This window comes from Peromyscus leucopus, chromosome 22 (genome assembly GCF_004664715.2).
Source record: "Peromyscus leucopus breed LL Stock chromosome 22, UCI_PerLeu_2.1, whole genome shotgun sequence".
NCBI lineage: Eukaryota > Metazoa > Chordata > Mammalia > Rodentia > Cricetidae > Peromyscus > Peromyscus leucopus.
This window is the reverse complement of record NC_051081.1, coordinates 2,647,724-2,663,300: the sequence shown is the minus strand read 5'-3', so window position 1 is coordinate 2,663,300 and position 15,577 is coordinate 2,647,724. Positions and strand designations below refer to the sequence as shown.

The 15,577-nt window shown below is 54.4% G+C and overlaps 1 protein-coding gene across 1 annotated transcript; it reads left to right on the top strand.

Moving 5' to 3' along the window:
* Positions 1-4,462: 4,462 nt before the first annotated feature.
* On the top strand, positions 4,463-14,132 carry Plin3 (perilipin 3). Its single transcript, XM_037198213.1, is given in 9 exon segments — positions 4,463-4,588; positions 5,261-5,334; positions 6,110-6,308; positions 6,469-6,551; positions 9,171-9,468; positions 11,838-12,037; positions 12,843-12,930; positions 12,933-12,967; positions 13,613-14,132. Coding segments are annotated over 8 exon segments (1,311 nt in total). The 5' UTR covers positions 4,463-4,588; positions 5,261-5,268; the 3' UTR covers positions 13,955-14,132.
* Positions 14,133-15,577: the final 1,445 nt, after the last annotated feature.

Genomic DNA, 15,577 nt, shown 5'->3' with positions numbered 1-15,577 from the left:
GATGGGTCAGTGAGGAAGGGAGGAGCTTGCTGCCAATTCTGAAGCGCTGAGTTCAATCCCCAGGCCCCACCAGGCAGAGAGAAATGACAACTTCATGCTCCTGCCTGACCTACACACACTCAATACATAGATGTAACACAGTTTTTAAATATGCCAGGGCTTACCTCCCCCAAATATTGCTTTGTTTTGTTTTGGAGACAAGCTCACTGTGTAGCTCTGGCTGTCCTCCTACAGTCTTAATCCTGTCCTTCTGGCCCGTCGCCCCCTGGTCTCTGAGTGCTACCAAGCCAAGAGGGTCCAGACCACGTCCCCAGGGCTGCCCTGCAGGACCTTGGTATACCGTAGGTGTCTAATAACTGTTGAATGCCTGTGTACACAGCCAATGAGCCACAGGCCAGGCCCAAGGTTACTAGTACATGCCTGCAGTCTGGGCAGTCTGGCCATCGGGAGTCACAGGGAAGGGGCACCCTCGTTGGCACAGGGGAAAGTGTGTCTTCCGAGTGGGGGGGGCACAGAGGGAAGGGGCGCCGTCGGGGAGGCAGGGCGCCACCTGGCGGCAGTGTGCCCCACCCCTCCCCAGCCCCTGCAAAGGCGGCATTGTTCAGGGGAAGCAAGATGAGGAACTCAGTCATCAAGGCAACCCAGAAAAAGGAGGTCCGGGGCGGAAGACAGGAAAGGTTTGAGGTGCCTCACCCTCCCCAGGTTGGGAGCACGTTCGCACATGCGCAGTTGCAAACGCCTGAGCCCATTTTTCACCATAGACCCGAGGGGCTGGGGAGCAGCACATGGGTCACCCCCTTAGCAAACACATTCAGTTCTTTCTTAGCCTCTGAGGCTGTCTGAGGTGAACCCCCTGGCTTACAGACCACGGGGAGGAAGGTTTAGGAAGGCGAGCAGCTTCAGGGACTGTTTGATGCACAAGTCCGGGGACCACAGGTGGCCATCTCGGCCTCAGCGCCTCGCCCACCAGAAGGCCTGGGCACGGTGAGCGCCTCCGGCTGGCTGCGAGAGAGCAGGCTTTCCTCTAGGGCCCCGTCGGGGCTGTGTGTACTCTTGGCTATGGCTTCCCCGCGTCCGGAAGGAGACTATCCCTTGGCACATCCGAAGGAAGACGTCACTCAACCATCTCTTGGATCCACAAGCTCTTTGGGGTCTCTGGAAACATGGGGAGATCCAAGGACCCCCCAAAAATCTCTCAGGAAGGGACATTACACAGGGTTTCCTCTCTCCCCTCCACCCAGGACCAAGGCTCTAGGTCCTTCTGGGATTCAACTAACCGGCAACCTGGTCTGAATCTCCTGCGAAAGGTGGGCAAGTGGGCGGGACTAACCCATAGGATCCTCTGATTGGTCATCTGTCCTGTCACTCCCAGCCCCTCCCCTCCCACGGGATCCACTAGGCCGCCCCGCCCCTCTCGGGCAGATCCGAGCTTGCTTTGGGAGGGGAGGTTTTCCTGACTCGACGCCCTGAGGACTCTGGTGAGACCGGGATGGGGGTGGTGGTGGTGGTCCAGGGTCGAGCTTGGGGTGCCCCCGGGGAGGAGGGAGACACGAGGCTTTGCTGGGGGAGGATCAGAGGCCCCCAAATCTCTGCATGCTAGAAAACCCCACTTACACAGGAGACTAACTTTTACCCGAGGCTCGAAACTTTTACAGCGCGTCCAACTCTTGGCCTGGCCACCCTGGGCCTTTAGAGATGGGAACTGAGTTCCTGAGTGCCAAGGAAGGTGGACTCGACCGTCCTGGGTCCCCAGAGTTAGAGCTGTGCTCAAACGCACGTCCCGTGCTTCCTGGCCTGCGGCTCCACCCACCCCCACCCCCCCGGTACTGGGTCCGCTGTCCCCAACCCCCCCAGAGCAGCGACCCCAAGCAGCCTCGGTTGTAAATAGGTTTACCAGCCCAGCTGGCCCGAGCCGCTAGAGTGCGCGTTGGGGTGGGGTGTAGGCGGGGAGGGACCCTTGCATAAAGCCAAGCCTGTTCCACAGGAGGTTATGACCTGCGATCTTGTCCCCAGCCGGGCCTGGTGCCGCCCTCTCTTGGAATCTCTCACATTCAGCCTTTTGTTTCTGTTTTGGTGATTGGTTTTGGAAATGGGCCTGCTCTGTAAACTAGGGTGGCCTGGAACTTGCCATCCCTCTGCCTCCACCGGTATTGCTGGGATGACAGCATGTCACCAAACCAGGAAGACAGACTCCCTTGACCACTTCTAAGCCCTGGCTACCCGCAGCAACCTTTGACCCTGGGGGCTTCTTTGGCTGTCTCAGCAAAGAAAATAATCTCGTGGGCGGGGTGTGAGGGGGACGGTCAGTTCCTGGCAGCTGGAGTCAGCTGCAGGGAGGTCACAGACCCCAAGAACTCGGGGAGAGCGCTTCCTGCGGTGGCTTGGGGGGGGGGCTGCAGGGTGGCTGACTGACTTCTAAGGGATCCGTGAGACTTTGCTGCCCACCTGGCAAGGTGATAGTAACGGCTTAGGTGGCGTTCACAAGGCCTGAGGCATGGCCCTCATCACCTGACTCCGCTGTTGGGAAACCTTTGTCACCAACCGGAAGCTGCAGCCTTCCCTATCAGCAGTTAGGCTGTGGCATGCCAGACCGGTTTATTGAGCATCCCACAACCAGTCCACTAGTGTCTGGGCTATAGGTCAGGGCAAGCAAGCTTCCCAAGGGGCCGAGTCCTCGGAGCTCCTCCCAGGGGCCTCCAGAGTCAGCATCAGGGGCCACTGAGATGGCGGCAGATGGACACCTGAGTTTGATGTCTGAGACTCCTGGTGGAATGAGAAAACCTACTGCAGGCTGTCTTGTGACCTCTACATAGGCACACGATGGTGAGCACACACTCACACACACACGGTAAACAATAAATAAGAGAACTGAGGTTGTGTGGCTCAGTGGTGGGTGCTTGCCTAGCAAGTGATAAGACTCCCGGGCCGGGCAGAGGGGCGCACACCTTTAATCCCAGCACTCGGGAGGCAGAGGCAGGCAGATCTCTGTGAGTTCGAGGCCAGCCTGGTCTACAGTGCAAGATCCAGGAAAGGTACAAAGCTACACAGAGAAACCTCTGTCTCGAAAAACCAAAAAAAAAAAAAAAAAAAAAAAAGACTCCCTGGGACCCACCCCAAACATTGTATACACACACACAAAAACATACAAACATTGTACACACAACACACACACACACACACACACACACACACTGTACACACACACCAGAATAGATCTAGCGTTCTGGAATTACTGGATTCAGACCTGTCACATGAGAATTTTCTGGGCCGCCAGTGTCTGAATTAGGGGCAACTTTTAGACTCAGTGTTGATGTCATTAAGAGAACCAGGTAGGGGAGACAGCAAGATCTCATGCAGCCCAGGCTGGCCTAGAATTCATGATGTAGCCAAGGATGGCCCTGAAGTCCTGACCTTCCTCCCAAGTGGTGGGGTGACAGGTCTGTGCCACCACTCCTGGTTTCTGTGGTTCTGGGGCATGCTGGCCCTGCCCACTCACCCAAGCCCCATTTCTTAACTGGCTTTGAATAGGTGATATTACTTATCTGGCCTAAAATTCAGACACCTGCCTTCTACCCCCATCCTCTATCCAAAACCTGACCTTAGTCTGTTCATTTCCCGATCTTCTAACATCTATGTAAAGACAATCAGGCTGGAGAGCTGGCTCAGCTGTTAGAGCACTTACTGCTCCCTCAGAGAACCTGGGTTCAGTTCCCAGCACCTACTTCAGGCGCCTCATACCACCGAACTCCAGCTCCAGGGGATCTGAGGCCCTCTCCTGCACTCTGGCAACCACTTATAAGATTTATTATGTTTATTTTTGTTTTTTTGAGACAGGGTTTTACTCTGTAGACCAGGCTGGCCTGGGACTTAGCGATCCTCCTGCCTCTTTTCCCCAGTGCTGGAATTAAAGGCATGAGCCACCACCCCTGGCTTAGCTGGGTTTTTTTGTTTGTTTGTTTTTTTCCGAGACAGGGTTTCTCCATGTAGTTTTGTTGCCTGTCCTGGATCTCACTCTGTAGACCAGGCTGGCCTCGAACTCACAGAGATCCGCCTGGCTCTGCCTCCCGAGTGCTGGGATTAAAGGCCTGCGCCACCACTGCCACCCGGCCCTTAGCTGATTATTTTTAATTATGCATAGCGTGTGTGATTGTGAGTGTGGTGCCCATGGAGACCTTAGATACCCTGGAGCTGGAGTTACAGGTGGTTGTGAGCCCCCTGCCATGATTGCTAGGAGTCAAACTCAAGTCCTCTGGAAGAGCATATATGCTTTGTAACTTCTGAGCCATTTTTCCAGCTCCCAAAATACTCTTTAAGAAGAGAGAGAATCTTGAATGCTATTTCACACATTTGTCTCTGAACGTTTTGGCCTGTGAGAATTCCCTTGATTTGAACACACAGGGAAAAGTGTTAGCTTTTATTTTTTTTTTTAAAATCCCCCTGTGCTGGGCATCTAGGTTGTTTCTGCTGTCATGTTGGGACCCACAAGGGGCACACGCACTCCCAGTGCCAGAACAGGTGTGGCATCAGTGTCAACTGTCCGATGATAACCTGCAAGAGGGCTGTGAGGGCAACAGTACCCTTGAGAGAGGTATTAGACCTGACCTTTCTCCTTTAAAGAGGCTGATCTGCTAGGTGTGGCCTAGGACCTCTGTACAACCATCCAGAGTTGGGGTTCTAAAGTATGAGGTTGTGTCTGTGGTCAGGGTGGAGTCCCCTTCTAGAATCCCCAGTGAGGGGCTGGGGGCGTGGTCAGGGGTGGAGCCCCGCCTAGAATCCCCCAGTGAGGGGCTGGGGGCGTGGTCAGAGTGAAGCCCCGCCTAGAATCCCCAGTGAGGATCTGGGGGCGTGGTCAGGGTGGAGCCCCGCCTAGAATCCCCAGTGAGGGGCTGGGGGCGTGGTCAGGGTGGAGCCCCGCCTAGAATCCCCAGTGAGGGGCTGGGGGCGTGGTCAGGAGTGGAGCCCCGCCTAGAATCCCCAGTGAGGGGCTGGGGGCGTGGTCAGGAGTGGAGCCCCGCCTAGAATCCCCGGTGAGGGGCTGGGGGCGTGGTCAGGGTGTAGCTTCACTGCATGTTCCTGGAGCGCTGAGCTGGTTCTCCAGCACCAAAGGGTCAGGGGTCGGGGAGGAGGTCCGGTGAGCTAGGCCCCACCTTGGACCTTCTGAATTGATGACGGGTCTCTGAGAGGCCTGAAGGTTCATAGATCACTCTGCTTCCTGCGTTCCTGGGGCAGGCTGTCACTCGACTGTCTCTTCTGCCCGCAGCTGAGACCATGTCTAGCAATGGGACAGATGCCCCGGCTGAAGTCCAGGCTGCTGTGGAAGAACCTGTCCCACAGGTGAGGGGCCTGAGCTGCAGGGAGCCCTGGGCTTCTGAGGGTGCTCTGTGGCATCTTGCTGGGGGCCGAGAGGGGCTGGCCAGGAGAGAAGTCAGAAGCCTGCCTCCCTCTTCCTGCCTTCCTTTTCTTTTCTTCTTTTTCTTTTTAGTTTTGAGACAGGATCTCACTATGTAGCCCAGGCTAGCATGGAACTCACAGAGATTCCTCTGCCTCTGCCTTCTGAGTCCTGGGGATTAAACACCGAGGCCTGGCCCTTCATTTTTTTCTTTCCTTTTGATACAGGGTCTCATGTAGCACAGGCTAGCCTCAAACTCACTATGTGACTGAGGGTGATTTTGAATTCCTCTTACATGCTTCCCACCTCCCCCCACTCTCTGTCTCTCCCCAACTCTCTGTCTCTGTCTAGACCAATTCACTGTGTAGCCCAGGGTACCACAATCATAATAGAACCCTCAAGGCTCCAGCCTGTGCTGAGTGATATCATGTGCCATCACCTCAGGTTTCTGGAGTTGAGGATGGAATGTAGGGCCTGTTATGTGGTGAACCAGTGCTCTCACAAAAAATGGGGTTCCTCTGTCACCGCACTGCCCGACACTTCACTGGGTGGTCAATCCCGTGCTCAAACAAGTAAGCCACCAGAAGCACGTCATGGAACCTTCAGGTTTCCTGCCTTGTCCCATTGTTCATACCAGGCATCACAGAGCCCAGCTGGTCTGCTCCCCCAAAACGAGAGCAGGCCTATGGGCGCTCTGAGCTCAGTCTCCGCCCTCCACAGCCCAGCGTGGTGGACCGTGTGGCCAACCTGCCTCTCATCAGCTCCACGTGTGGGATGGTGAGTGCCGCGTACACCTCCACCAAGGAGAGCTACCCCCAAGTGAGGACCCTGTGCGATGTGGCAGAGAAAGGCGTCAAGACCCTCACTGCAGCCGCAGTCAGCGGGGCACAGCCCATCTTGTCCAAGCTGGAGCCCCAGAGTGAGTTGAGGACCCCAGAGTGTGGAGAATGCTCCTCATGGCCATCTTTGGAGGGAATCACCCCCATTTCTGAACTCCAGTCCCCTGAACTGGCCCTGGGTGGCTCTCCTCGCCTCTGAAGGGCAGTTACAGTGGATGTGTTTTCTCTGGTGTCCTGCAGTTGCATCGGCCAGTGAGTATGCGCACCGAGGACTGGACAGATTGCAGGAAAGCCTGCCCATCCTCCAGCAGCCGACTGAGAAGGTCAGTACTAGGTCAGTTGATTCTGTCTTGAGGCCCTGCCTGGACCTGCCAAGTCCTAGCTTTATACACAACACACACATGACAGTCCTCACTGTCCCACCCGCACTGGCCAGAAAGTCTTGAAGGGTGGCCACATCCAGTCAGAATGCCATCTGGATCCCACCAAACACAGAGCAAAAGGCTTGCAGTTTCATCTGGTCTGGTCTCTCAAGCACAATGCACAGTTTAGGTGGGAACACACCCTTAGAAACAGAGTCGTAAGCCTTTGGAAAGGACCCTAAACCCAAGAAGGCAGAGGACATTTTCATGTGCTGTTCTTAACTGAACCAGAAACTCAGCTCTCTGATCTCCAGAGCATCTATTAGCCAGATCCAAACCAGTAGAGAGAGAGTGTGTGTGTGTGTGTGTGTGTGTGTGTGTGTGTGTGTGTGTGTGTGAGAGACAGGGTCTTACTTAGATAGCCCAGGCTGTGTACCCTGTTGACCACACCCCCAGTCCCCAGTGGGGAATTCTAGGCGGGGCTTCACCCTGACCACGCCCCCAGCCCCTCACTGGGAATTCTAGGCGGGACTTCACCCTGACCACGCCCCAGCCCCTCACTGGGATTCTAGGCGGACTTCACCCACCACGCCCCCAGCCCCCACTGGGATCTAGCGGGCTCACCCTGACCCCCCCCAGCCCTCACTGGGGATTCTAGGCGGGCTCCACCCTGACCACGCCCCCAGCCCTCACTGGGGATTCTAGGCGGGGCTCCACCCTGACCACGCCCCCAGCCCTCACTGGGGATTCTAGCCGGGGCCCCAGCTAGCCCTCATCTTGTCTGGCCTCTGAATCAAGTGCTGTGTAGCCACTTTCCGTGGGGACACTTCATTCTTATGTTCTTGTGGGCTGGGCCCCTTCTGTATGCCATGCCCAGGAATAGTGTCAACCCCAGGACAATAGGACAGGCCTCCGCTTCTGCACAGAGGCCCACATCTGGCTGAGGTCGCAGCTGCAGGCCTCCTAACAGCCCTCTCTTGCTCTGCCAGCACTTTTTCTCCAGACATAGCTCTGCTTCAAGGTGTCCTTCACAGTGCTCCCTCCCATCACAGAAGGCAGCAGTCAGGGTCACACTCTCCTGATTCTTGCAACAGAGCCTGTGTCGTTCCAATCTTAGATGGTCTTTTAATAAGAAACCCAGAGCCAGATGTCAGGGTGAAAGCTGACAGATCCAAGAAGCAGAACAGCCAGCCACTAGTTCTCACCTCTACGAAATCCTCAGCCTAAAGAGAATGAGTTCCTGTTTCTTCATGCCATATCACTTCCTGGGATTAAAGGCCTGTGTGCTTCCCCAGCAAAGGCATGAGATCTCACGTGCTGGGATTAAAGGTGTGTGCCACCACTGCCTGACCTCTGTGTCTAATCTAGTGGCTGGCTCTGTCCTCTGGTCCTCAGGAAAGTTTATTAGGGTACACAGTATATCACCACACGCTTGTACAGTGGTTCTGGGCTTTGAATTTGGGAGGGGCTGAGCTGTATTTCACATTCTGGGTGCTGGGAGGTCATTTTTACCCTCTGAGTCACATGGGACCAGCACGTGGCCAACACGGCATTGAATCTGGGCTATTACATAGACCGTAGCTACACAGTGAGTTTAGGGTTGGAGCCAGCCTGGGATACCCACGGTCAAGAGTAAATAGGGCCAAGATAGTTCATTGAATAAAGGCAGTTGCAGCCAAGCCCGAAGACCTGAGTTCTATCCCCAGGCCCCACAGAGTAGAAGGAGAGAACTGAGTCCTACACGTTGTCCTCTGACCTCTACACACATTCTGTGGCACCCAGGCACAGATACAGAAAGAAATTTGTTTGCTTACTCACCTAATTACTTACGAGGCTAGAGAAATAGCCCAGTGGCCAGGAGTGTTGACTGTTGTCCATGGAACCTGAGTTCAGTTCCCATTGCCCATTTCAGGGAGCCCACAACTGCCTGTAATTCCAGCTGGCCTCCGGGGGCCCTGCACACAGAACAGACACCTAATAATCATTAATAGAAATAACAAATCTTTTTTAAAATGTTTAACTGATTGGGAAGGACACAGGTTCAGCCAGGAACCCCTTCAAATAACAATCAAAGGGACAGCGAGGTTGAGTGACTTGCCTGAGACCAGGTAGCTTGGTGTGATTGGAATTTGGAAAGTTGCTGTGCTTTGAAGTCTATTTTTGTTTTTTGAGATAGGAACCTCGGCCAGGCAGTGGTGGCGCACACCTTTAATCCCAGCACTCGGGAGGCAAGCAGGCAGATCTCTGTGAGTTCCAGGCCAGCCTGGTCTACAGAGTGAGATCCAGGACAGGCACCAAAGCTACACAGAGAAACCCTGTCTCAAAAAACAAAACAACAACAACAAAAAAAGAGATAGTAGCCTCGGAACTCACTGGGTAGCCCAAGCTGAAATCCAGTTCACAGAAATCCACCTACCTCCCCAGTGTTGGGATTAAAGACGTGTGCCACACTGCCCAGCTGTGAAGTCTTAACCACACAGGGACTAGGATGACACACCACACACACACACACACACCCGCTCTGGCCTCCCTGGGTGGGGGATCCTGGTGTGGTGGAGGCTGATGTGTCCCATCCTGCAGGTTCTGGCAGACACTAAGGAACTGGTGTCGTCTACAGTATCTGGGGCCAGAGAAATGGTATCTAACTCAGTGACCAGTGCAAAGGACACAGTGGCCACCCGGGTGACCGGAGCAGTGGATGTGACCCGGGGGGCTGTGCAGAGCAGCATGGACATGACCAAGTCGGCGGTGACCAGCGGCGTCCAGTCGGTCATGGGCTCCCGAGTGGGACAGATGGTGATTAGCGGAGTGGACACGATGCTGGTCAAGTCCGAGGCCTGGGCGGACAACCGCCTGCCCCTGACGGATGCAGAGCTGGGTGAGTGTCCTTACCCCGGCCTCTGGTCTCAGTGCCTAGGCTTCGTCCTCCCCACAACTACCCCCAAGAGGGCGCCCTCCTCTGCCCACAGCTCTCCAGGTACTCTGGTAGATTCTGTCCGACCACCATGTGGGTTCCAGGAATCAAACTCAGTCAGGCTTGACAACAGGCTTTAGACTCACCGAGCCACTTCTTGGTTCAAGATGATAGCCCTGCCTCCACTTTCCAAGCACTGGGGAGGTAGGCATGCATCACCACCCAGGCATCCGTAGAGGTCTCGGTTCCTCCTAGGCTGGCCGTGAGCCCGCAGCTCTGTGGGTTTTGAGTGGCACATATTCATTCAAAGAGCAGCGCTCACTCCCAGCGACAGTGACCCTCTGCGGGGGGACCCGGCTGCACCTCAGTAATCCCCAACACAGACTCCAGCCTGGGAGAGGGTGGGGTGCAATGCATAGACAGGAACCAGAGGCTCTGTGGAGGCGGCTCCTGTCTGAGCAGCCTTGGTTAAACCACTGCTCTCCCAGATGCATCCCTGGTGAGGACGTGTGTCCTATAGGACTCAGGTGGCTTGTGGGTAACACCAGGTAGGGTATAGCGGAGGCATGTGGGATCTAGCTTTGTAACCTGAGCAAGGGGGCCTGTACCTCTCACCCCAGCACTTGGGAGGCTGAGGAAGGTAGATGGAGACGTTCTAGGCCAACCTGGGCTACATCACAAGACCCTGTCTCAGAATACAGTCATAAGCCTCAGTCTGGGGCTGTAGGTAGAGCGTTCACCGAGCATGCACAAGTCCGTGGGTTCCATCCCTGGTACAACAAAGCCAGGTGTGGCGGCCCACACCAGTCGCCCCAGCACTCAGGAGGTGGATGCCGGGGGAGGGGGCTGTGTCTGGAGTTGGAGGCCAGCCTGAGTCTTTTCCACCACTTCTAGTTCAGGCCAGTTGAGCTGCCTGTCTCCCAGGGACACAGGGCCTGTCCCTCTGCGTCACGCCACTCTCTGCCCATGGCTTCCTGCCCTTGCCTTGGCTAAAAGCACAAGGCTCCTTTCACTTCCCAGGGTGCAGCCCCCAGCTTCCAAGAAAACTGCTACAAACCAGCTGGCCGGGACCAAAATGTAGCCGTTTTGTTTTAAAATCCACTGTGTAAGGAGAAATGGGAAGGGGGAACTTTTTTTTTTTTTTTTTCAAAACATAGGATTTTGCCTGGCATGATCCCACACACCTTTAATCCTACTTGGGAAGCAGAGGTAGGCGTATGTCTATAAGTTCAAGTATAGCCTGGGCTACACAGTGAGATGCTGTCTCAAAATAACAAAACAAAAAGTTCCAGGATTTGACTTTGTCCCTGAATGTCTCAAAGGCTTCTGAGTGCGTGTGCCAAGGCCACAGGACGGCCTTGTCTACCCCAGCAATTCTTCCCCGTGTTTTTTGAGACAGGGCATCAGTGACTTGGGGCTCACAGACTTGGCTAGGCTGGCTGTCGAGGGGAGCCCGGGGGTCCATCCTCCTGTCTTCTCTGTAGCAGGCTTTCTTGGACCGCCAGCCCCCAAATCATGACACGGAGATTTATTATTAATTATGAATGCTCGGCCTTAGTTTATTTAGGCCTGTCCCCCTGGCTCCTGTAACTTATATTATCCTGTTTCTCTTCACCTACATTTTGCCTCGGGGCTTTTTACCTTTCTGTATGTTCTACTCTCCTGCTTCCTCTGTGTCTGGCTGCTGGAGGCTGCCTGGCTGGCTGGCCCCGGGTGGCGCTTTCTCTTTCTCCCACATTTCTCTCTGGAGCCTAGAATTCCTCCTCCTGCTTATTGTCTCTGCCCACCAGCCCTGTGTACCCCTCTTCCGCCCAGGTACTGGCCGTTCAGCTTTGTATGAGACCACTCAGGTGCCTTAGACAGGCAAAGTGAACCAGCAACACCTCTTTACATAGTTAAAAATTGTTCTGCAACTCCAGTGCAACGCCTCTGTATAGAGTTGAAGATTCTGTTCCACAATGCTCCTCCCTAGTGCTGGGCTTACAAGCCCACTGTGCCGCTCACTACCTTCTGCTTTTCACGTTTTTAAAAATACATTTCATTTTCATCATTTGAAGTATGCCTGAGCTAGGTAGGTGCACATGGAGCGTCCAGAGCACAACTTCCGGTCGTCAGTTCTCTCCTACTGTGGGATACATGGACAGAACTCAGTTTCCCAGACTTGGCAGCAAGCATCTTGGCCCGCCCAGCCATCTTGCCAGCCCAGTCCGGGGGACTGGGTCCCCTGTAGCTCAGGTCACCAGAGACTTGCAAGCCTCCTGCCTCAGGTTCCCAACCCCCCTCCGCAGGGTTTGCAGTGTGTGCCTGACCACTCTCTCCCTCTGTGTCTGCAGCTCTGATCGCCACCTCCCCAGAGGGCTCGGACATGGCCTCGCTGCAGCAACAGAGGCAGGAGCAGAACTACTTCGTCCGGCTGGGCTCGCTGTCGGAGCGCCTGCGCAACCACGCCTACGAGCACTCCCTGGGCAAGCTGCGCCATGCCAGGCAGAGTGCGCACGAGGCGCTGCAGCAGCTCACGCACGCACTCAGCCTGGTAAGCCTCGGGTGTGGCCAGGGCTGGGGCCTCCTTCCTGCTGCCCCCCTCCCTCCGTGAGCTGGGATCGCACCTGGTAGGAGGTGGGCTGGGCTGGCTCCCCTCCGCTAGCTTCCACCATACAATGAGTCAGCTCAGGCTGTGTAACAAAGTGCACAGTCCGGGCAACTGAACAGACACGTTCATTGTCCGACCCTGTCAGAGGCTGAAGTTCAGTTGAGACGGAGTTGTGGACTTCAGTACATCAATAGAGGGTGACTGTCTGCTCCAGGGTGCATGGGGCGTGGGCCTCTCTTTCTCTACCTGGGTGGCTAGGGGTGCTGGTCGCTGGGTCCCGATGCCATGTAAGACACTGTTCCATCTTATTCGTGTGAAGCTTATGGTGGCTGCTGGTGGAGCATTCATTGCCCCAGGGGAAAAATAAAAGTGCGGGACTCCTCCGGGCAGTGGTGGCGTACGCCTTTAATCCCAGCACTCCGGAGGCAGAGGCAGGCGGATCTCTGTGAGTTCGAGGCCAGCCAGGTCTACAAAGTGAGTTCCAGGGAAGGCGCAAAGCTACACAGAGAAACCCTGTCTCGAAAAACCAAAAACAAACAAAAAAACAAAAGTGCAGGACTCCTTGGCCCATGCCTCTCATCCCCCAGAGGCCCAGCCTGGTCTACATAGTGAATTCCAGGCTAGCCAGAAAAGAGGGAAAAAAATGTAAATGAAGAGCATCCTCATTGCTGTTGTGCCCGACTGGAACCAGCGTCTGGGACACAGACTCCCTTTGATACAGGCCCCCACCCTTTTCTCTGCGCTGCAGATGGAATCTGTGAAACAAGGCGTGGACCAAAGGCTGGGGGAGGGGCAGGAGAAGCTGCACCAGATGTGGCTCAGCTGGAACCAGAAGACCCCCAGGAGGCAGAAAAGAACCCCGTTAAGCCAGAGGTAACCACCGGGGCCCTGGGGTCCCCGAGTCTGTCTGCATGCCCTGCCCTGTGCACACTGCCCTTCCTGCCCGGCCCCCCACCTCTGGTGACCCACAAAACCCATGATTCTCTTTTGTTTTGGCTTCTGTTTTGTTTTTCTCTTGGTTTCTCAAGACGGGGGCCTCACTATGTAGCTGTGGCTGTTCTGGAACTCTCTGTAGTCCAGGCTGATCTCCAACTCAGAGATCCACCTGCCTCTGCCTCCCAAGTGCTGGGAGTAAAGACATGCGCCACTACCGCCGCCACCACCACCACCACCACCACCTGGCATTTTGGCTTTGGTTTTCAATTTTTGTACTTTTATTATTACTGTGGGCCGTTGCTTAGTTTGATTCTGAGATCACAGCTGTGCAGCCACCACATCTGGTCTCTCGGTGTCCACGTTGTGGTTTGATTTGGGGTTTGTATATTTGTTTTTTGTTTTTCAATTTTTGCTGTTTGGTTTTTGTCCCTCCTGGTGGCTTTTGTGTCCGATGAGTCTAGATTCTAGGCGTCTTCCGGTGTCTCCCTGTAAATCTATTTTGAACAGGTAACAGGAGCCGAGTCCCTGTCCCCCACACTGTCCCCCTGCTGGCCCTCACCCCGTCCCACTCTCCCCTTCCAGCAAGTGGAGGCCCAGGCGCTCGGCATGTTCAGGGACATCACCCAGCAGCTGCAGAGCACATGTGCAGCCCTGGGGGCCAGCATCCAGGGCCTGCCCGGCCACGTCAGGGAGCAGGCCCAGCAGGCCCGAAGCCAGGTGGACGACCTTCAGGCGACCTTCTCCGGCATCCAGTCCTTCCAGGACCTCACCACCAGCGTTCTTACCCAGACCCGTGAGCGCATAGCCAGAGCCCGAGAGGCCCTTGACCACACTGTGGAGTACGTGGCTCAGAACACACCTGTCACGTGGCTGGTGGGCCCCTTCGCTCCTGGAATCACTGAGAAAGCCCCAGAAGAGAAGTAGTGGGGAGAGGGGGGTCAGGGGCAGCATGCTGGCTGAGTCAGCTTTTCCCAACAGTCCTGTCGCACACCCTGAGTCTGAAGATGTGTTTACACTTTTCTCATCAATCTTTTAAAGCAAAAATATTTTTTTTCCTAGAATTTTTAAGGAATAAAATTTCTAGAATGCTCTAGAAAAAATATTTTTTTTTTCCCCTTAAAAAAAAAAATAAAGAGTTGCTGCGGGCCGCAGGAATATCATAAGAACTCAGCTGGTTATGGCAAAGTCACCACCTGGAGGGATCAGGGAATTCCTCCAGAGGAAGCCAAATCCCAAGGCGTTTTTGGTGTTACTTGGCTTGTTATATATCAGCTGTCTTCTGTTATGAAAATCATGTGTGCCTTCATAGTTTTCCCAATTGATTTTTCCCTGAGAAGGGCTAACAGTGTAGACTGATCACACAGCCTCAGGAAAGGCTTTCTCTGGAATCAGTTATCTCCCTTGGCCACTTTCAAGGACTACAGGAAACACCACCCAGGTGGACGCCCAACTTCCAAGGACTAACAGTGATAACAGCCCACCTGCAAGTCTCCTGACTTCCGGTAAATTCCACAAGGAGACTCCGCCTAGGAGAGGTGGACGTTAAGTAATAGCTTTACACAATTTATCTCGGACCCTCCCTTTATATACCGGGACTTCCAGGGCACAGGGAGAGAAGAGAAAAGAGAATGGAAGAACTAGATGGGTAGGAACTTGAGAGGAACGAACTGAGATGGGGAAGAACTAGATTGAAGGGCTAGAAGAGAGGACAAGAGGAACGAGATGGAAGATGAGGAAGAGCCAGATGGGGAAGAACAAGATGAGAAAGAGCCAGGTGAGAGAGAAGGAGATGGGAGAGGAGCTGATAGGAGAAAGAACTAGATAGATGAGAACCTAGAAGGGACAGAACTATATGAAGGAATTAAGATAGAACCTAGAGGGGACAGTAGACAAATATAGAGAGAAATCAGGAAGAAAGGAGCTAGACATGAGAACAGAACTGAAGCTGTGTATAAAGGATGTTATGCCAGAGGAATTAAAGCAAGTGGACTATAGAGCTCGGTGTGCTGAGATTCTATTTCTCGAAAATAGTCCTCGCCGTTAGTAGTTCTCTCTCCTGAGCCCCTGGGGTGTATAATATTGAGGCTGGTTCCCTTAATATTATACAAGAAGAGCAACCAGTAATGATGGCACATGCCTGTCACCCTGTGCCGGCACTGTGGCAGCTGAGGCAGGAGGGTCAAGAATTCAAAGCCAGGCGGCTGCATAACAGATTCAGTGATAGCCTGAGCTCCTTGTCGTGACGTACATCACGCCATGGTGATATCCATTCCAGTGTCTTCACTACGCCATGGCCTACAATAATAAACGCTTTGCTAACAGACGCTGGTACCTGGTCCGGAAAGCTGGCCTCCATGACGGTGGACAGCGGGGATGTGAACGTCGTTTCAGATCAGAATGGCTGAGGCCTGAGTGTTCAGTATCGCTTCAATAAATTTACGTGGCATCAGAGGCCAGGCAGATGGTGTGTGTGTGCGTTTCTTCCCCAGCCGCTGGGCCACCCTGCCAGGGGAGCAGGAAGGGCTGCTGCTGCCAGGTGATTCCCCT